This window comes from Panthera pardus, unplaced genomic scaffold, assembly GCF_024362965.1.
Source record: "Panthera pardus isolate Hobbes unplaced genomic scaffold, ASM2436296v1 HiC_scaffold_22, whole genome shotgun sequence".
NCBI lineage: Eukaryota > Metazoa > Chordata > Mammalia > Carnivora > Felidae > Panthera > Panthera pardus.
This window is the reverse complement of record NW_026526788.1, coordinates 70,637,901-70,659,632: the sequence shown is the minus strand read 5'-3', so window position 1 is coordinate 70,659,632 and position 21,732 is coordinate 70,637,901. Positions and strand designations below refer to the sequence as shown.

Here is a 21,732-nt window from a genome sequence, read left to right as displayed (position 1 = left end):
TCAAGTCACACAGATATGTGGATCTTAGTTGCCTTATACAAGCGGCTCATTTCACCAAGTAATATCAAACCTTTTTAGTTATTAGGTAAACCAACTGTACTCCTGCAGGATAGTCAGCACCCTGTGCCCCGGGAGGAAATTTATAGGAGGAAAGACATTTCATTATTTATATAATAATGAATTGTTATATTCATTATTGTTCCTTCTTTCCTCATGCTGAGGTATAGGCAAAAGAAAATGATGAAAAGAAAATTACCTAAGGAAAACATGTTCCAGTCTTATTTACTTGGAAAAGTTGTATATGAATAGCAAATTTTGTCTATAGGTAAAACTCAGTACTAACCTTTGTAATGTCTGCTGTAATTCATTATAGACAAAGCACATGATATTCCCAGGACTCAGTTTGTAATAATCTGGAGTGGATCATTTGCTATATTCTTAAAAGGAGCTTCTCTGATGTGCCTTTGGAGACTAAAGCATGAACGGACTGCCGTACAAAATGGGCATGAGATTTTTGTCTTTTGAAACTAACATTCACTAGCATAACGTATGCACCTGCAAACCTATAATATACCAAACATGTACCGTGTGTGTATATTTTTTAAAAAAGAGCTAATTAGAATCTGTACATATATCTCAAAGGGATAATGTTGGTTTTTGTCTTATTAACATCACTACGATAACATACCGCCTCCTCGTTCCAGGCTTTCACTTTATTCGAATATTTCATTCTTTTTTGGTGTGTTTTTATAATTCATGAGTATGTTTAGGGGCTATGACTTATGACAAAAAGACATTGAGGCTCTTGGCCATAGTAAAGGTTGATGGCATTTGTCACACTGCAGAGAAGGGAATGTGTGCCCACGAGTCCTTCCTGCTTCCTCTGAAACATAAAGTTCCTTTCTCCAAAGGAGTTAATTTCACCCTTTCTTGACTTAGCAGTGAACGCTCAATGTATGTAGATTTTAAAAGTATTCCTTCTTCTGCAGCTGTTATCACCACCTTGTCTAGTGAACTGGGACAAAAACCCAAGGCAGGTACTGTCAATCACAGCAGCACTTCGTATAAGGTGGCAGTCACCTTATATCATTAGTTGTCCCCTAGGTGGTCATAAACTCTTTCCCGTCTGGCTGCCAGTTGCCTGTAGTTTCTCTCCCTTCTTAGAGCATGGCTTTGGGGGAATGCAAAGTAGATGGGTAGTCGTTGCACCCCTGCTCCTGCTGAAAGGGGGTGGGGGGAGGGCAGGGAAGCAGAGAGCTTTTCCAGCACCCCCCAACTGAGAAGGGACCAGACATTATGGTGGCCCATATTGAAAGTAAATGGAAAATATAATTTATCTGCTTCTTCACCAGGCAGAGCTCTGGTAAGTGTTTCATAGTCAGTAGAATGATGAGAGCCGGATGGGAACATAAAAAGATGTCTTCAGGGTGATTTTCACTTTGTGACTGTGCCTTTTAATGGTAGGACAGATGGACCACGTCAAGGCATAGAGGAAAAGTCAGCTGCAAGGTAGTTAGAGGGCTTTTAAAAAAGATTTCATGCAGAAAACAAAAAGACGTGTGTTTTCAAAAGACGTGTATTTACTATAAGTGATCAAAGGCCGTGGGGTTTTTCTCTTCCCCATTGGAATGAACTACTAGTCTTCTGGTGAGACTTCTCTTGGTTGATTTTTTTTTTTTTTGAGAAAAATGAAAAACTATTTTGAAATCAAAAGTGAGTCCCTGAACATGTGCTGGGGAAATAAATGTAGGTCATATGGACCCTTTGCTTGCTGAGTATGAGTGCGGACAACCACGTACAACAGAAGGTTCTTAGTGAAGTTCCTTTCCTTCTGTAGCCAAAATAAAGATTCAATTATTTGCCTAATTTTATTAGAAAAATACTTCGAGACATCACAGCCAGTCTATAATCCTTTCGCTACTGTCCCTTCTCCACTCTTGCCTTGCATTTTTTTTTCCAAAGATGGCATTAAAAAAAAAGAATCGAATTTTCCTACAGTGCTTTCAAATTGGGTTTTTCCATAAGGCATGAAGGAAAAGGTGCTTAAAGGAAAATAAGTAAATTGCATCAGCTTCTAATAGCTTAATCACAGATCCTGCTTCCTTCCTCTGTAGGACAGAAATGGGCATACCTTTGAGGATAAACATTTGAAATTACCTTCATTTATAATACAGCTGACTCTGGAAGAGCATAGGTTTGAACTGCATGGGCACACGCATACACTTTTTTAATGCATAAATATGCTGCAGCACTGTAAATGTATTTTCTCTTCTTTGGGATTTTCTTAATTGCGTTTCTTTAGCTTACTTTCTTGTATGAATATAGTATGTGATACATATGACATACAAAACATGTCGTATTCAACTGTTGACGTTCTCAGTTAGGCTTCCTGCCCAACAGTGGGCTATTGGTAATTAAGTTTTGGAGGAGTCAAAAGCTACACGTGGATTTTCCACCGCACAGTGGGTCGATGCTGTGAACCTGGGCACTGTTCAAGGGAGAGCAGTATAGGCAAGAGAGTACTTCAGTTCCTCATAACTCTCCTAGAGGCTTACAAAGCCTGCTGACCCATTGGGCTATTGTTTAGTAATTGCTGGGTCACTGTTGTTACCCTGGGTACCAGAACAGGTTGAAATAGTAACGTAGGTTAAATAATTGCATATAAGGATCATCTGTGGAAATGGGGATCCTCTTGTAAAACTTTGCCGTAGCCCAGCACGGTGACACTAGGGTTCCGTTCCAGGTAAAGAAGAAACCGTCAGCGGGATTTGAGAGAGGGAAAGCGTGGTGGTTAAGGTGTCGCTGTTCAAGTGAAATGAGTTTCAATTGGAGTAGATTTGGGCTGCTCTATTAGAAGATAGCTGTGTGCCTTTTGAACCTGTCTCGGCCGTCAGAGACGCCCAGCAAGTTATTTATCGGTTAATCCGGGGGCAGAATACAGCTGAAAGAATTGAAGGGTTTCTTTTTTTTCTTTTTTTAACATTTATTTATTTTTGAGAGTGCAAGTGGGGGAGAGGCAGAGAGAGAGAGAGAGAGAGAGGGAGACACAGAATCGGAAGCAGGCTCCAGGCTCCGAGCTGTCAGCACAGAGCCCGACGTGGGATTAGAACTCACTCACTGTGAGATCATGACCTGAGCCAAAATCGGACACTTAACTGAGCCACACAAGCACCCCAAAAGGGTTTCTTTTAAAAATAAAGATGTTCATTTAAAAAGTTCAACCTGAAAAAAAATAAATAAATAAATAAAAATAAAAAGTTCAACCTGTTTCAAACTCGAGACATTTAGCATTGAAATGTAAAATTCCAAATATTTAAGATTAAAAGACCCCCTGTAAAAACACCCAAAACAATAGTTCAGTTTTAAAAACTAATCTTATTATCTTCGTAAAGGAGGGACCTCTAACCTCCGCTGGTGGAGCACGTACGCTTCAGGAGCCGTTAGGAACTGTGGCAAAACAGGCAAGAATCCACGTGTGCTGTTTAAGCCTTGAGCATAGCTGAAGAAGCCGCAAACCAAGAACCGTTCTGGCAGATAAGACAGGCCTGTGCAAGGTCTTTGCCATCAGGCATGGAAGGGGCATTGATCGGTAAAGCTGAGACCTAAGCAGGAAGTCACCATCGCGGAAGGATGTACAGCCACTTCACAGAGCTCTCAGAAAAGGGGAAGGGCATTTGTCAGTTTGTTCGTCCGACATACTTCACACATCAGAGTTCTGATGGGAAAGTATGCAAGTGCAGTAGCCGTAGACAGCTCTAGAGACATCTAGTCCATGTAGCTCAGATTTGAAAGGACTATTCTATCGTGAAGAGCAAAACGGGCAGTGCTCTCCTAAACTATGTGAGATGAACAGACTGAGGAAATCCCGTCTAATGTCCGATGTCCGGAAAATGCTGAAAATGGGTACTTGCCGTATGCTGGGCAAGGTGTTTGAAGCTTTATAGCTATTGATTCCTTTGTCCCTCTCTTAGGCATTAGTACCCTCTCCTCCATTCTATAAATGAGAAGCTGAAGCTCAAGAAAGTCCAAAGAAAAATGGAGAGAACGCGAGAAAGGAAAGAAAAAGGAAAACTCCTTTGGTGTCACACAAGTAGGGAAGCCAGGATTTGAACCAAATTTCTTGACCCAAAACTAGCCTTTTCACCCCCCCTGTCCTATACTACACAGAGTTGTGTTTTCTCCCATTATTTCATTTTAGACAGGAAAACAGACGGAAGAAGGGCCATTGTAAGAAAAGAAGGATGTAACTCAACCCATAAGCAGGATTCCTATGGAAATAGAGTTTACAGGAAGGTTAGGAGACCAGAACGAAGCAAAAGCAGCAACAGTAAATGCAATGAAACAAGGAGAAGTTTCTGAACCTCCAGGAGACATCTTGAGCATTTCCCAGTGCTAGATGGTCTGAAGGTACTCACGGAAAATTGGTCTCTCCACAAGAGCCAGAACATCATTGGATTTGGCGAGTAGCCGAACTGATTTTGAACACTGTCTGCCTATAAAAATCTAAAATATGTATTTTAGAATCAGAGAACCCAGGGCAGGTGTATGCCAGATGGAGGTGGTTCAGATCTGAAAACCCCGAGGAATGAAATGGGACTTGACGGGAAATCAGATCGACCGACAACCCTTCAAACCTTGAGCTCCGCCATATTAATGGTGCAAATGAACCAGCTGAATGGAACCTGCACAGCTCACACTCTAATCTGGTGAAGAAGAATGGAAAGAGAGCCTGAATGGAAACAGGCTGGTTCGGCCAAGGGACGTTTCTCTTCCATGGAGTTCCTCATCCCGGAAGAGAGCATTACAGACCCCGTCCGGGGCATGTGTTCACGTGGCTCTCCAGCGACATTCCTCTCCGTATGCGCAGTACACGAGGGAGCAAGAGACCTCAGAGCCACCCCCAGGTGCATCACTACGGGAAAGGCAGAAAGTGTCCCCTGACCCATGTTTGGCAGAGGTAGGGTGACTGACATGGGCGAGACCCCAAAGCTCAGCGTGTTCCTTGGCTGTTCACACAATGTCCTAATTGTTAATGAAAACAATACTTTGTCATAGCAACGCCAGTAGACTGAAGACGTCTGGCTGTCCCATACTGCACCCTCTCCTGTCGCACCCCGACACGGTGAGCCACAGCAGGGTTCCTCTGGTGTTAATGGCAATGAAAACATTTTCAGTTGGCAGGCTCTTCTGGTAGTTGATCTCCAGTTTTTTTCTGTTTTTTTCTCATCTGTCCCATAGCTGTGTTAATGAGGAATAAATGGCGGCATTTACCTTCCAATAGGGGGGAGATTGTAGTGCAGGGGCTAAGAGCTTGGGCTCCATCTCTAGGGTGTCTGGCTTCATATCCGGACACTTGAGGACTTGCGGAGCCTGGGGCCTGCGTCCTTCTTCCTCATCTGTAAAACAGATGTCTTCCTCAAGGGGTTATGGAGGAGACTGAAGTGAGATCAAGCCTGCACGGAGCCTGCCACATAGTAAGCAGACGCCCCACGTTAGCGCCTGTTAATATTCTTGGGTGGTTACTTACCAGGTTTCATTCTGATATTGAGTTGGCACGTCTTCGCTCCTGGCCACTTGAAGCTGAAGGGCTACCTGTAGTGAACAGTTCCCCCACAGAGAGGCATCCTGGCTCAACTTTATCAAGGGGTGGCCTCTCTTTTTAAAGAAGGGCGACGCTTTGGTTGAGTCACCCTTACATTTCATTGGGAAGCAGATCGAGGAACTGGGCTTCTTGAGTAGCGTTGTTATGTGAATCCTTCCTTTCTCTGTATACTTAGTATTGAGAATTTCCTCATTATCGAGATATGCACGTGATTTGAAAATTGAAGTCTAGGAGGAAGGTAGTTGTATGTGGCAGGTTTGGGGGGAGGGGACCAGAAGCAGTGGGCCAGTGCACAATGTGATTTCTCCAACCCCTCTCCACCCTGTGTATCTCAAAGACATGAGAATGATACTTCACACCCCTCAAGTGAATTCTATTAGAGTCTAATCACTGCCTGACTTGAATTGGCCGGCTGGGTTTGCTCTCATTATTTCAGACGTGAATTACATAGTGATGCAACATACTTATTTTTAGGGGAGGTTTTTGGCTCAGTCACACTCATGTTCAAGGTGACAAATATCAGTAGAAACAGTACCGAAGAGGAAAAATCCTATTTCTAATGTAGAACTGCAAATTTTCATCTCCAAGAAGTAGCTGTACAGAGGGCAGCAAGTCTTTCAAGACTAGTCCTTGGGTTTTCTTTGCAGAGCTTTCCAGAATGTGCTGGGCAGGGTGGGAGGCAGTTAACCCTACTTTATACATTTCCAGCCCACTACCGTCACCACCACTCACTCTCAGGGTCCTCAAGGCATATATTATAAAGTCTGGTTTCTTTTCTCTTTCTGAGTGGCCAACCACTAACCTTACCTCAGTGACTCAGTGACTGTGGGGATAGGCTGGAGTCACGGAATTAACGTGAGTCAAGTATCCACAAACTGAGTGTTTACAGACAACAAATTCTGGCTCATTCCCTCAACTAATATTTACGCCTTCTACTTACCTGCATGAAACATTAGGCATATCCTGTGAGGTCAGAGGTGGTAACTAAAGTTCATAAGGAAAATACACATGATCCAGAAAACCAACCAACCCACCAGCAAAAAACATGGGAATTATAAATTGTATTCATGAAGGAAAACTAAGAGTGACACTGAGAGAAGATAAGGGTAACCATTCTGGATTGAAAGATCAGGGAGGGCTTCTTTGAGGAGGTGATATTTAAAGCCAAGACTGAAGGAGGAAAAAAAAAATCCAGTAAAACTGGGGCTCAGAGCATTTCAGGCAGAGGGAAGAGCTGAGATAAGAACCCTGAAGCAGGGACGTGCACCATGTTCCATGAGTGATGGTGGGTAGTGGGTGAGAAAAGGGAGAGGAAGGCAGAAGCAAAACCCTGAGGCCCTGGGAGTTGTGACTTTATTCTAAATGGTTGCTGAAGCCAAAAACAGGGTAGTAACCATCTAAACTCTGTTTTTAAAAGAGTTCTCTGGCCCTTGGGCTCCAGGGGATTTGAAGAGGGCAAGAACAAAGGCAGGAAACCTGCAGAGAAGGTCATTGGAATCGTCCAGATGAGCGGAGGTGGTGACTGGGGCTGGGGTTGTGGCGACAGAGGTGGAGGGAAATGTGTGTGCCTGACGGTAGAGCCAGAAGGCACTGGAGGGGACCAGGAAGAGACGGTAAAAAGAAAAGTCCCCAAATGCATTTTCAAGGCTGATTGCACAGCCAGTTCTCCTTTTTCTGTCTTTCTAGGTTATATTTTCCCTTCTTCAGAATAGTCACAGATCTTTTTTTAGCCAGCTTAGTTTTCAGTAAATGCTAGGGATGCAGGCCAGTCTTGATTCTGAAGCCACGGTGTGAAATCTTACAAGGTGCCGTTTATTTTACAGCCCACCAGGACTTCCTCTGAAAGCATTTATTCTAGACCAGGTTCCAGTATCCCTGGCTCCCCAGGTCATACTATCTATGTAAGTATTTGCTTCTGGAAAAGATGCTTCCGGGGCAGGTAAAGTAGCAGATTGTGATAGTGGAGGGGGTAATCCAAAATAGAATAATTGGAAATGACTTCTGTTTCTGTTATGAGATCTAGTTTTCATTTTTGAAGATCAGCCTTCTCAATCATGTTTTCCTTTGGGTAATTAAATTGATACGCGAATGTGGCCATCAATGTCAGTGACCCATAAAATGCAACAATGCTATGCAGGAGTTTAAAAATTGCTGTGCCTAAGTGGGGTATAGATACTTGGGGATTAATTATACCTTCCAGAATGCTGATACTGAGTATTCTTAAATTCTGCCGCAAAGGTATTTAAATATTTAGTTTATCAAATATGCAGTTCTTGTTTTTAGCCATCTGGGAGGATTTGTTTTGACCATCTGTTTGAGCTTTTCCATCTCTGTAATAAATTTAGGAAAATTATCCTGAAGGTTTTTAGGCTTTTCTACTTGGTTTATTCTGCATAGACTTTTTCCTAAGCTTCTGAGGACTTAAAAAAAAAAAGTGATTAATATATGGTATAAATTGGCAACTTTCTAAAGCAGAATGCTTTTGTTCTTAAAACTAAGCAAAATGTTTTGGGTTTTGTTTATTTTTAAGGTCTTCACCTTTTCAGCAGGATGTGAAATGTACTAACAATAGTTCCCCAAAGAAATGAGACTGAAGAGGAATTTTTCTTTCTGTTTAACTTTGCCAGGCAAAGGTGGACAATGAAATCCTGGATTATAAGGATTTAGCAGCCATTCCCAAGGTCAAGGCAATATATGATATCGAACGTCCAGATCTCATTACCTATGAGCCTTTCTACACTTCGGGCTATGAGGACAAACAGGAGAGGCAGAGCCTGGGAGAGGTAATAAATTCTAGAAGCTGTGAGTTATACAACAACCTCTCTTTTATCACGTGTGTAAGAAAAACTGATTGGAATCAAAATAAGGCAGAGGGTCCTTTGGACTGCCCAGTATTTACAGACTTCCCTACCAGCTTTGAGGTACCCAAAAACCTATCACACCATCCCTGGGCTCCGGAGGTGACAGAGGAGTGAAAGAGTAGGCCAGCCAGAGAAAACAGTGAAGATTGAATAAGCGTTAGTACTAGGTTGTGGGATAGCAGAACGGGCAAGCTGGGGAGGAAGTCAAAGTTGTCAGGGGAGAATCTGTGAGCTGGGCAGACGGAATAATGGAGGGAGAGTCTTCTGGGGTCTCGATCTGGGGACAAACTGAAGCCTCTTCACGGGGCTCATGAGGAAAGAGAGCACGCACCCTAAATTATGACAGCTACAGTCTGCAGCACCTTAAGACAGTTAGAATGTGCAAGAACAGGAAGAGTAGAGAGGTGGAGACCGCGGTATGGCACAGTGACCTGAGCCAGGGTTCTGGAATCGAATTACCTGGGATCAACCTGGGAACTCCCACATGCTGTTTGTATGACTTTGGCCATGTAACAACCATTCTGACCCCTAGTTTGTTCATCTATAAAACAGGATGACAGAATTCACCTCATAGGATGTTAGTAAGGATTAAATAAACTGTCTGTTAAAGGTTAATATCTATATAATAACTAGATAATTTATTATCTATTAAAACTAATCCATATAAACTCATCTATTTTTTTTTTAATTTTTTTTTTAATGTTTATTTATTTTTGAGACAGAGAGAGACAGAGCATGAATGGGGGAGGGGCAGAGAGAGAGGGAGACACAGAATCGGAAGCAGGCTCCAGGCTCTGAGCCATCAGCCCAGAGCCTGACGCGGGGCTCGAACTCACAAACCGTGAGATCGGGACCTGAGCTGAAGTCGGACGCTCAACCGACTGAGCCACCCAGGCGCCCCTAAACTCATCTATTAAAGCACTTAGCCGAGCCAGACTCCTGGTAAATGTTCAGCAAATGACAGCTACAACTGAAGTCGTTACCTGTGGCCTTGGGGCTTATTAATGCTCTCCCAACATCAATGGTCCAGAGGCTGAAGCACAGCCTCTCAGCCCCTTAGGGTCCTTCCCATCCCTTCCCAGGGTTGGGGGCTCCCTGCTCTCACCTCCTGCCTGAGTCATGTGGGCTCTGGTCTGTTTCCTCTGGCATTTTCAACTTGATCTAAACTTGTTTCCCTTTTTATTTTGAAAATTGGAATCATCTGTAGACTCTTTTGAGTCCAATCAGAGAGATGTTGCCCGAGTACCGAACTGAAATTAGCTGTTCAACCAAGGTTAAAACAGACTGTAAACTATTTAACAGCACACGGCGCTTTGAGATCTTAGATGAAAAAAAGCCGTGAAAGCACGGTGATTCTGTTTAATTTGTTCTCAGTCATATCCATATAGAGTATTTGTTTTATACGATGCTTATATTTATCCATAACTGTAATATATCTTGTTCTTTGTATTTACTTATCTTTCAGTTTGGGTTTTATTCCAGAGCATAGCTCGGCCTTGAAATGGCCCCGGGGGCAGGAGGGGTATCCATTTTCGTGTAGTTCCCCCTAGTGGTCACATGTCTGTAACTGCATCTACAGCTGTTCAAATGCAGGTTGATTGGCCTGGGTTGTCCAGGTCCCCCTGGCCCCTGGAGAGTTGCATAGGGGGATAAAGGAAAAAGGAAAGTTCCTGAACAGAGTGCGCAGGAGCTGGTCCTGGAGCAAGTGGATGAGAATTTGCTAATATTCAAGTCAGATAAGTGGGGGGAGGTGAGTTGTATTATGGCGTTTTAGGTTTTGGGGGTATGTGTGTGTGTTTCCCAGTGGTTCCGTTTTGAGCAGGAAAACATCAAGCACTACAAGTTTGGGCTTTGAAGCGCACATTTTAGGGTTTCAAGTCAGACTCCGATATTCACTAACCGTACGACTTTGGGAAAAGCACGTGTTTCAGTGTCACGTGTAAACTCACGATAGTAATTAATACCTGCCTCAGAGACTTCTGTGAGGATTAAGTGAAATATTTCGATTAGAACAGCACCCGGCACGTACGTGCTCAACAGAAATGCTGGCTTCTCTCATAGCGGGGATCTCAGGTCCTTACCTGGTGTGGTGACCTGTGCGTTTCTCTGAGGACCGAATCTCGGTGGGAGGATGGCCCCGGATCAGAAATCAGACATATTGGGGAACTCTTCCCCAACACATGAATCTTGCGACTTAGAAAACTTTACAAGCTATGTGATTATTCATTCCTTTAGTTGTTATTAACACGTTTCCCAAAGAATCCCTATGGTGCCAATTTAGAAGCACCGGAGGAATGAACTTGACATTCTGTGTAGCCATTTGTGCCTTCAGAAGGCATGAGTAGGGAAGATCCAGAAGCCTCTGTCAGCAGGGTCAGGCCTGGCTCCTGCCCTCACGGGGCCCATCCTCACCCAGCTAAGACGCCCCAGGGATAGGCTGTCGCTGCAGCCGAGACCGCGGGGCTCGAAGAATCTACAGCGCAAGAGAGCCCAAGTGCTTTTTGTGAACTGGGCGTAAGAGGCAAATTCGGAAGCCGAGAAGTCCACCACTGGCCAGGTGCTTCGTTTACATTTCATTCTATTTGAATACTTTTGGCATTTTAATTGTAAACGTTTCATTCATTCATTTAGGAAATGTTTGTTGAGCACCTCACACGTGCCAGGAGCCTCTCTAGTCACTGGGAATACTTGGTCGTGAAGGGGCAGAGTTCTTGCCCTCGTGGAGCCTGCAGCGGAATGTGGGAGACAGACAACAAACGATACCTAATACAGGCGTACAGGGTATCGTGCTAGACGAAAAATGAAATAGAATGAGGCACAAGCACGTGGGGCCGGCTCGCTCCTTTAAATAGGAGTCACAGAAAGCACTGTGTGGCACCACATGTGAGTCGAGACCTCACGAGGAAGGGGAGTGAGTCCTACAGGTGTCCAAAAGAAAAAGGGCTGGATGCCACAGACCTGGTTATTACTAGCCGGTTAGCAAACAGTTTTACATGATTGCCGTGGTTGTACCTCAGTCGACAGCCAACGTTTATAGAAGTCTGTGTTCTGGCAGACACGGTGACTCATACTAGTAAATTGAGCATAGTTTGAGCCTAGAGGGGAAAATCGTTCCAATCTGTGTAGCTTAAGCATCTCAAGCACGATAATGTATTTATCAGGACCCCACCGTTCTTAGGCAGGGATGTGCGCCAGCCTCCCAGAATCTTGGTTTCCGTGCCCCTGTCTGAGCCCCATTCTCAACTCACTGAACCAGAAGAGGGGATGGGCAAAGGGAGCTGGCATTGGAGTTTGAATACTGTTTGCAGGTGAGTCTGATAAACAGCTAAGGAAACTGAAAACGAATTAACACGCGCTGTGACTTTAAATTCTCTTTTCTTCTTCCAGTCTCCAAGGACTTTATCTCCGACTCCATCAGCAGAAGTAAGTACCGTTTTTGAAAATTGTAACGGGTGGGATTTGGGGAATAACTTGGACTTTTCCTAGACTGGAATTTTTGAAGGAGGACATTCAACGAAACCACAGCAGAAATACCACTAGTCTGTAAAATACTAGTGGTGGTATATTATTCCGTTGAATTGATATGACTGATTCACTTAATTATTCCCCGATTTGTTGAGGAAGTTCTATCCTTGTAAGTGGTGGTATGATAGATATCTTTGAGCGCATTTTTCCATTCGAAGATCCCTTTCTGTTTTTCCTGGGGATATGTTTCACTAAGTGGGAAGTAGAATTTCCTGGGTCTGAGGCCACTACCGGCTTGTTCTCCAGGCAAATCAACTTAAAGTGTCACCAGATCAATGTCAGGGACAGTGTGGGCTGGCAGTCAGAACAAGGAGTAAGATGAGAGCCGGGAGGCTGGTCCTGAAGCGGGCTCTGCCTTCACGAGCCACACGCCTACACAGGGGTCTCCTGCCTGCTCTGAAACATTCTGCTTCTGTGGAGAAGGGAGGTCAGCCCTTGTGTTCTACCTTCCTTGTTACACAAATCAGATGAAATGACGTATGTGAACACACTTTGTAAAACCGAAAAGCACAGTATAAACGTGACCATCGGAGTTACTTTCGCCAGAGCTCTGTCGACACTGGGATTTATCGTTTTCCTTCTTAAAAGTTGGCCGAATGCGGGTACTGCTGGTTTCAAACAAAGTGCATTAACCACAGAATGCTCCTCTGCCTACGTAGTTAAGGATATGGCCCTAAAATGTGTACATGAACAGACAGGCATGATAGTTCCGGGGCAGCCTTTGTAGAACTTGACTTCCCTTGGACCTGATGATAGCCTGAATGAGTGTCTTACGCTCCTGCTTTCTCGTACTCTCTTTCCAGGGCTACCAGGATGCTCGGGACCGGGTGATCCACCGGTCCACCAGCCAGGGCTCCATCAACTCCCCCGTCTACAGCCGCCATAGCTACACTCCAACCACGTCTCGCTCTCCCCAGCATTTTCACAGACCTGGTAAGGGCACCTGTTCCCGAGATTCACTCTCTATGATAGTCTGTGTTGGCTGTGTGATTTTTCTTTTCCCCACCACTGACAGTGCGTTAAGAATCTAGCTGCCAAATAGATCTCTTCTTTTCCCAGAAAAAAAAAACAAAAACAACACTTAAATCCAACTACAATTTGTGTTATTTTATGGTTCTATTCATTATGATTTATTAAATAATTACATTTTGACAGTGAACAACAAGAAGCAAGGGAGCCTTTTTAAAAAATATTTTTAGACTTGAAGAAGATCCCATCACTTGGAGACTTAGAATGAAGATCTCCAAAGAAAATAATTTGATGCACCCTTTAGGCACATCAGCATCGTCTAAAATCCAGCATTAGCCATTTGCTGGTGTGTTTATTGTGTTTCCCTGGTCCAGGCACACGGTGTTACTAAGCATGTCAGGGTAAGCACCTTCTAGAAGGAAGTATTATATACAACCTCAGGGTTGTATTTGATAACTTTTCAGATCCATTCTAGCCCTGAGATTTTTAGCCAGACTTTATGGCTATATTATGATAGAGAGTATCAAATAGTGTGGACTTCAGGTGACTATGCACAGTGTAGTCCCTATGACTATTAGTGGGTGTCTCATGTGTGGAATAGAAGAATGGAGATCGCAGCACGGATTCAGGGTTCTCTGAGAAGTAGATTCCCACAGGGAGATTCTGGCCTTCTAGACAAACTTGGTGGCCATGTACATCTTCGAAGACTTCATGTTAAGCTTCTTGTTCTGCACAGGCTGATGAGAACAGGACATGTGCTAACTTATTTTATAAAATAAAACCAGAGGAAATGAACAGAATATAAAAAGGCTGCAGTCTTTTCCTTAAGGCTATAGATTTAATCCTCATAGAGGACCGAATTTTTAGTATATGATTCTTCAGTAATGTATAGTTCCCCCTAAGTCATAAGTACTTGGTATTTGTTGAGTTATGTTACATGAGAATTTTTCAGGAAATGGATTCTTTTTTTTTTTTTTTTTTTTTTTTTGGTCTGCAGCTATGTTCATTTTACTCATGTCCCGGACCTGGGTCTAGATTTAAGCCCTTGTCTACGGGGGGGACAAGAAATCCTCTATGTGACTGCCTGTCCTTATAGGGCATATGTTGAGGTCACTGAGGCCATGGCCATGACCTTGTCAGGATGACGTGGGGCTACAGGGAAATTATTGTTCCGTAGGCCCCCGATTAGCGAGGGGGTGGTCAGCCAGGGAAATTATTTCCCTAAAAGATCATGTCATTGTTCAGCACTGAAAGTTTTTGTCTGTTCCAGCCGTGGTTCTGATGTTAGCAGCCTTTAGGACGTTCCCCATTCTAAGTGCACTTCCCCCTCTCCACAGTATATTATGGACATCTGATTATTAGGGCTTACGGTTATTTTTTCAAGATCTGTCCTTGTCACGTGGAGTCGGCAGGGTTCTGACAGCAGAGTTATGGTCGGTGTAGGATACCTCTGATTATCCACTCCGTGGGTCCTAGATGCCAGGTGGTGGCGCGCGCACCCCCTCCCCCCCCCCCCCCCCCCCCCGCCCAGGGCCGGGTTTGGTTTTAATGGCCCATTCTCCTTCCAAGATCAGGAAGCCGCCGGTCCCCCAGGGCCGCCACCACGCCATTCGCAGGATCCTAAGTAGCTCTCCGCCACCTGGGGAGCATGAACAGGTCCCTCCTTCTCCGCAGGCAGAATAAAATTAAACTTCTAATGGGAGAAGTTTGCAGCTTAAAAACAAACAAACAAACAAAAAGAATCTGACCCTTACCGATAAGTACTTCTTTTCAAGGTTCTTGAAATAATTTTCTTTTTTTTTTTTCACATGTGCGTCAGGGGGGTTCTGTTTGGCCAGGTGTCTTTTTTTAAAAGCAGCTATTTCTGAATCTAGATGATGCACCGGTACTGGCTCAACAGTAGCTGGTGTCATCCTGACAGAGAATGTCCCGGTGGCCATTCCTTCTGATAAAGCCATTTATTCTCAGAGAGTGACTCTCTACCGACCTGAACCAATTTGCACATTCTCCCCACTTTGCCTGACCCTTAGCAGGTGCGTTCTTAACCCTTTTGCCTTCCTCCTTTTTCAGACTCCTGATTAACGTTCTTTATTTCCCGCCCCGCCCCCTCCCTTGGAACGAGGATGCTGTCCCTGCTCCTGTGTTAATTTCTGTTCTTCTTTTCTGTCTCCACCTCGCCCTGCCCCTGACTCCTTGCCGCACAGAGCTGCTGTCTCCTGGTGTGCGCCTGCGCACCAGCAGCCTCAGCTCCACCCACAGCGACTCCCGCCCCAACTCCCCCTTCCGACACCACTTCATTCCCCATATCAAAGGTAAGGAGGCAGGCTTCCCCAGGCGGCACCCCGCATAGTGGAGATTTATTAGCACCCTGGGAAGGCTAATAAGGTGGATCTCCAAGAGTTAGCTCCCAGCTTTCGACCTCTCCGCATGCCTGCGTGTGTCGTAACTACACCCAGCGTCTTAGAACTGGCATGGCATCTCTCAGTAGGAGAAATATGTCATTTCTAAGGGCTCTAGATGAAGAAACAGGAAGTATGTTTAAGACCAGAAGATTCATTATCTACTGCTTAGGGGGGAAAAAAAACCCCATATATTATCATTTTGTTTTTCCGTGTGTCAAAAGCAAAATATAATATATAGTTGGGGTATGTTCCTGGTTTTGATGCGTGACATGGCTCAGCAAAATGTACCACTGTTTAGCAACAAATCTCCAAAACTTGTCTTAATGGTAAGAAGCCATTTAACCACTCGGTGGTATTGAAACACTTGGAGAGTATAAAAAGATCGATGGCAGTGTAACTTGAATGTCTCCCCTTGAGCCAACCCTAAGGGTAATCCTCTTTTGACTGGTCCTGATTTCTGCGTGACATTGAAGAGAAGCCGTGCCTTCTGTCTTCTGTTTCTGCCCCCACATTCCTGCCCATTCCCTTTATGGCATTCCCATCGTTTTCCTCATTGCCCGTTATGCTTCTGAAGCAGTCCTCAACTGGGGCCCTTGTTCCCCTCCGTATGTTGGGGGATCCGAGAGCCTTGAAGGGGCTTCAAAGGGGCCATCATTTAAAATAAGTATGAGCTCCCAGAAGGATGCTAACTTTTTCCATAGTCTTGATTTGAACCCAAGTAACCAATGACAGTAGCTGAAGGAGGGAGTGCCAGGCCAGTACATTGTTATAACCGGACTGTTATATTAAGTGTTTTGTTAGAAGGCTTGAGGCAGACCTAACAGATCCCAACTCGGTGTTCCAAAGTGCTCAGATCACGAGCGCGGCTACTGAGTAGCCAAAATGCTGATCCAGCTGACCGAGCGTTCATTTACCGTCTACCCAAGCTATTTTCTTATGGCTCACTTGGATTTTTGAGCCACCGAGTCCTAAAATATAGATGCACTGCCCTTAATCCGCATGCAGTTATCCTATGTGTGCCACTTTAGCATTCTCTGTGCTGTAAAAATAATGTTGCTGACATGCTTGTTGAAGTCACACACGCTTTGTCATTAGCAAAGAGATGAGCATTTTCCAGTTGGAGCAGCACTTTCTAAAATTCTTGACAGATTACTTAAAATTATTATTGCTAATTAGTATTTGGGGGGCCTTTTGTTATCTAGGTACCAAAATACTTTAGAGGATGTTTATAAAGCCGTAAGAAATTACTGAAAAACTTCAGAGATGTATTTTAAAGAGACTTTAATATAGAAACCCTTGGCCAAACTAAGACTTGTTTGCTTCGAATATGCCAGAGAAAATAGATTTTTGATTCAGAGAGGTAAACTGCCTTGCTTGGTTATTACATGTTTTACCTTTCAAAAGAGATGCTTCCCGTAGGAAGAAAAACGCCACGTGCCCTGTAAAGTTACACAAAGTCTGTACAAATACACACATCACGAGATAGCGAGACACAACATCTTGTGTCTGTGAGCAGCTTTATGGAGAGTTGGGATACGCAAATGAACGCCGGAGTCCTAGGTTCAAATATTATCTGTGCCCTGTGTCTGCGGTGGCACCTTGGATTGTCAACTTGACCTTTGGAATGTCACTTGCTACCTCATCTACGAAACCTCTCCTAGGTCACTGGGGGTACGTGAGGTCAAGTGCCCTGGTGTGTAACAAGCACTCGGCTCGCCTTGTCTGTGACGGTTTCCCCCTCGGCTTCGTGCCCTTAAAGCACCTTTGACTGTGCTGTTTCACTCCATTCTCTGGTGAAGGGGCCCTGGTCAAGGGTCACACCGATGGAGCGACAGGGCCCCCCCATCCCTCACTCATATTAGGGGCGTCTGTTTCAGTATAAATATACATGAAATACCATTTTTAAAGCAAACTTTTTTTCCCATCTCTATTTAACTAGCAAATTGCATTCTTATTGAGCCTAAGGCAAACAGCTGCTTTCAGCCACTTAAATTTTTACTTCTCAACAGTACCTTTGTGTGCCTAAATGGCACCTTATTAAAAATGTAGATATGTAGTCGGCCCTTGAACAACGTGGAGGTTAGGGGTACCGACCACCCCGCCCCACGCAGTGGAAAAATCTTTGTATAACTTTTGACTCCCCAAAAACTTAACTACAAATCGCCTACTGTTGGCTGGAACATTTACCAATAACACAGTCAATTAACGCGTTTAACACAGTTAACACATACACACACATGTTATATGTATTATATGCTATATTCTTACAGTAAAGTAAGCTAGAGAAAAGGAAGATAACTTACAGTGAAAACATATCCACGCATATGTGGACCCATGCCATTCAAACCTGGATCGTTCAAGGGTCAGAGGTCCATTCTTTTCTGTCTTCAGACTGAATTTGAACTTTTTGACACAAATATTCTAGGTTTAAGTTGTAGAGAGCATTAGCCCAAGACGCATTAGGTTGAACTTGACCTCACACTTAAAAGGCATCTAATGGTCCATTTCCATATGTCTATAGTCCGCTCTTATAAAATAGTCTACATACATCAGATGCGAAATGTAATGTACATAACAGTACAATGCTTAGTTTCAAAATCAGATGAGCTTTTTGCTAAACTACAAAATAAATCATGGAGAATTTGTATATTAAAGATACTGCTCTAAAAGCTTAATATAGTCGATTGGCTAAATACTGATTCTTTAAGGAATTACTTCTTAGTGATTCTGAAAAGCACGTATCCATCCATTAGACCAGGAAGGCCTCTCCAGCACTTGGAAAATTTAGCACAGAGGGAACTTATGACCACTTGAGAAGCAAATCTAAGGCATCTTTAAAATGGAACCAAGTCCTCCAGGGCCCTTCATGGGAACGTTCACTTTTTATCGTGGAGCTCGCCTTATGGTCTCGGGGCAGTTACTTACAAAGCCAATGTAATCTGGGCAGTCTGAGGATGCCAGGATAGGATGTCCACCGCAGGAATGTGTATCTCAGAGCACTAGAAGCACCACTCTGGCAACCAGAAGTTCAGCCCCCCAATTCCCAAGTCCACTTCCTGGTCCTTATTGCTGATGCACGGGCCCCGGCCCCCAGGGTTCATGGCACCGGGGATGCTGCATGTTGGAAAGCTGAGATGCACATCACAGGCTGTCTTTCTATTTCATTGGCTTCTCCATCCATTTTCTGTAACGTCCATCTTGTTTTCCGGTGTGTCTTTGTGTCTCTTCTCTAACCTTCCCTGCAGCCGCATTCTGTATTGGTCTGTCATTGTCGGGCCATTGGGACAAGTGCATGCTTAGAGATTTGGAAACACTTTGTTTTGGGCTTGGTCTGTGCTATGTTTGCTGAGTTCCTCTTCCCTCCCCTTTGAAATACTCTTAGACATTACGTTCTGTGTCCACAAAGTATAAATCAGATTTGTGAACAGGAGGGCTACATATATTCAGTCTCTTTGAAAGGAATCTTTTCTGTTTCACCATAGAAGTGATTTACTGTGATGCAAATATCTGACACTTGCTCAAGAAAACCATGATGCTTATTGAAACTTTAGACAAGAACCAGCAATCCTGAAACTCTGTCATGAAATCTAGATGCTGCCAACTTTAAGGTCCCCTCAAAGGACTCATTTATATTTTGGAATATAAGCACTTAGAGTCCAGAAAATTAGGCAGCATTCTAGCATGTTCCCGTAGCAGACACATGCATGGCCATTTTGATCTACTTGTCTTAGGATTTGTCACTTGGGCTCTCAGGTACCAAAAAAAAGATTGAAAATAAGGACAGAGCATTTGAATGTGTTAAGGACAGTGAGAATCCTGTAAGTGATTGATCTCTCAAGGACTGAAAAATTGGCTTAGTAGGCTGATACGGAAGGAGCTAAAAATGAAGGCTAAGAAACATAAATACACGGTAGCTTCTTTTTCATTATTTATTTTTGGGTGAGTGCAAGCGTGGGAGGGACAGAGAGTGAGGGACAGAGGATCCAAAGCGGGCTCCATGCTAACAGGCTGACAGCCTGACAGCACTGAGCCCGACGTGGGGCTCGAACTCCGAAACCACGAGATCCTGACCTGAGCCAAAGTCGTACGCTCAACCGACTGAGCCACCCAGGTGACCCACGTGGTAAATTCTCATCATAGTAGCTAAGATCACTCACAACCAAGAATAATCCAGTACAAGGAAGGACTTATTTAAGGAACAAAATGGCTATGAATGTGATACATAACAATATTCTACGATAGATACGCTATTATATAATTTTTAAACAGTGTCTACATCCCAAGCTAATGGTGATGATAATGTTGATGATGGAAATACCTTCCGTATATCATCTTTCATCTAACACCTCATGTATTACTTTGCCTAAGTAATGAACTAAGCGTACAAATAACTGTTTTAGGGCCCTTATCAGTTATTTCCTTCCAGAATAAAGTTTTACCACTTCAAGATAGGGTGTTTAAGTTAGAATAAGGAAAGAGGACTCATCTTGAGAGTTTTGCTTTTTTAAAAATCACCAAAAAAAATGTTTAATGCCTTTGGTATTTCAAGGGCTAAGAATTTGGTATCTAGCAAGAGTATTCTGAGAACCTTGTCCCTAATGAGCCATGATGACATGTGGAAATCATACTGCACAGAATCCCTTAAACGGATGTGTTGCTGAGTCTCTCTTCACCTAGTGTTTTAAAATGTTTCGTGGGAGGTTTTAAGTGATTTTAGCATTAAATCTATTTACAAGGACTTGAACATAGGAGTAAGGGTTTTGTTTTTTGTTTTTTTTTAAGCAACTAGAAAGGTCACTAATTACTGAAATATGCAGCCAAATAAAGAACTATGCCCAACAAGAGACAGCATTCGGCCCGAATTCCCCCATCCGGAGCTCAGACAACCACTCATCACAGCCTCCACATGATAGACTTTAATGCTTGGGCAAATGCTGATTCTGATACCCTTCAGCCTTTGCACCCCACATATGCAGATATTTTTGTGTGTGCATGACACTGGCTAATAACTGTCAAAACAAATGTAACGGCGTCTCATCCGATTGGGTATTGTAACCCAAATCTGTGAGAACATTTCCCTGAGATATCTGACGTTCTTCTACAAGTACAGGAAGGTTAGAGTTGACGGGCAGGAAGCAGGGTGGTTCAGAAGCCATAGCAGCCAGTGCTCAGGATATGCAAAAAGAGTCTTCAAAAGGCAACCTCAAATTAGGCGAGAAAACCGTTTTTCTAGACCTTCTTTTGAGAACAGCTCACAAGAAGTATTCTGGTTTTCAATTCTGGATTACTCTTGTGAATAATTTCTGATGTTTACAGGAGTAAATAATCCCTCTGCAGTGAAATGGTTACATGGGGGTTATCGAGGATCTAGTGGGAAAGTTATAAAAAGGGGGTGCTATTGTGACCCCATGGTTCTATACAAACATTTGGCTGCCTTTAATCAAGAGCAGCATGATGGTTAATCCTGCAGTGGTGCCTGACTAAATTAGGCCATTAATAGCTATAGAATTCTCTAGCAGGCGACTTCGGTCATTCATTTGCAGACATTAATTAGGACCGACTTCTAGGCTGCGCACTAGACTCAGCCCACGAAGATGAATGAGACCTAGTTCTAATCCACCCTGCGACTGAAAACAGGATTTACTTCTAAATGTAAAACCACATTCTTCCTTCCCCTCCTTGCCTCTACCTGTGTCTTTTATACTCTTTTTTTTTTTTTTTTTCAGACACGAGCTGGTTATTTCTCGTTAGGAGAGTGATAGTAAATGAAACTTTAAGAAAATAAAATAGATATAAAATTAAAAATAAAAGAAAAAGAAAAAGAAAAAATAACTTTAAAAAATTAACCATAATCGATCAGAAGTTTGGGGTGAAGCATCATCATTTTTGGAAGCTGATATCTAACTTAAATAAAGTCTACATTATAATGAATCGGGAGCTAGATGTGAAAGTGACTCTTGAGGAAAAAAAGAGAAAGGCTTCAGACCATAACAACTAAAAACCTGGCATCTGCATTTAAGCCAGGGACAAATTCAGATCGTATTGGAAAGATCGCACTGCCCATTCAGTCCAGATATGTGCTCTGGTTACCTAAAAATACACGTGTTAAGAAATTAAAACCCTAGTAAGCACGTGATTTTAAAACTCCAGCAAATGACATCTTTCATACTTTGCCGGCCAGATTTAGAACGGCGTGGCTTATTTAAAGAAATCGGCTCGTGCTCTGTTTTGTAAAGATCTAGAGTTATTTCAAACTGTTAGCCTTAACTGATAGATAAATTACACGTTATCAAAACGTACAACTTTTGTGCTTCAACGGACCCTATCGAGACAGTGAAAGACAACCCGCAGAATGGGAGGAAATGTTTGCAAA

General features: G+C 43.4%; 1 protein-coding gene and 1 long non-coding RNA gene across 31 annotated transcripts in view; one reads left to right on the top strand and one right to left on the bottom strand.

Annotated features, from left to right (window-relative positions):
* ABLIM1 (actin binding LIM protein 1) overlaps positions 1-21,732 on the top strand; it is a 293,132-nt gene that overhangs the window by 249,768 nt on the left and 21,632 nt on the right. For 13 of the 30 annotated variants that reach the window (XR_008424943.1, XR_008424942.1, XR_008424954.1 and 10 more), the window contains 4 exons: positions 7,426-7,503; positions 8,230-8,385; positions 11,851-11,886; positions 12,792-12,921. Coding sequence is in view for 4 of the 30 variants with exons in the window: in XM_053909940.1 (XP_053765915.1) it covers positions 7,426-7,503; positions 8,230-8,385; positions 11,851-11,886; positions 12,792-12,921 (400 nt within the window). In the remaining 26 variants the exon portion in view is untranslated. Of the gene's footprint in view, positions 1-989; positions 1,038-7,425; positions 7,504-8,229; positions 8,386-11,850; positions 11,887-12,791; positions 12,922-15,161; positions 15,270-21,732 lie in introns of all 30 variants that reach the window. The other 17 variants (XR_008424948.1, XR_008424944.1, XR_008424959.1 and 14 more) reach the window with 3 other exon arrangements.
* Positions 2,963-3,368, bottom strand: LOC128779038 (uncharacterized). Its single transcript, XR_008424961.1, has 2 exons — positions 3,265-3,368; positions 2,963-3,222 (listed from the first exon to the last, which is right to left on the bottom strand). It is a non-coding gene; the product is annotated as an uncharacterized LOC128779038 (long non-coding RNA).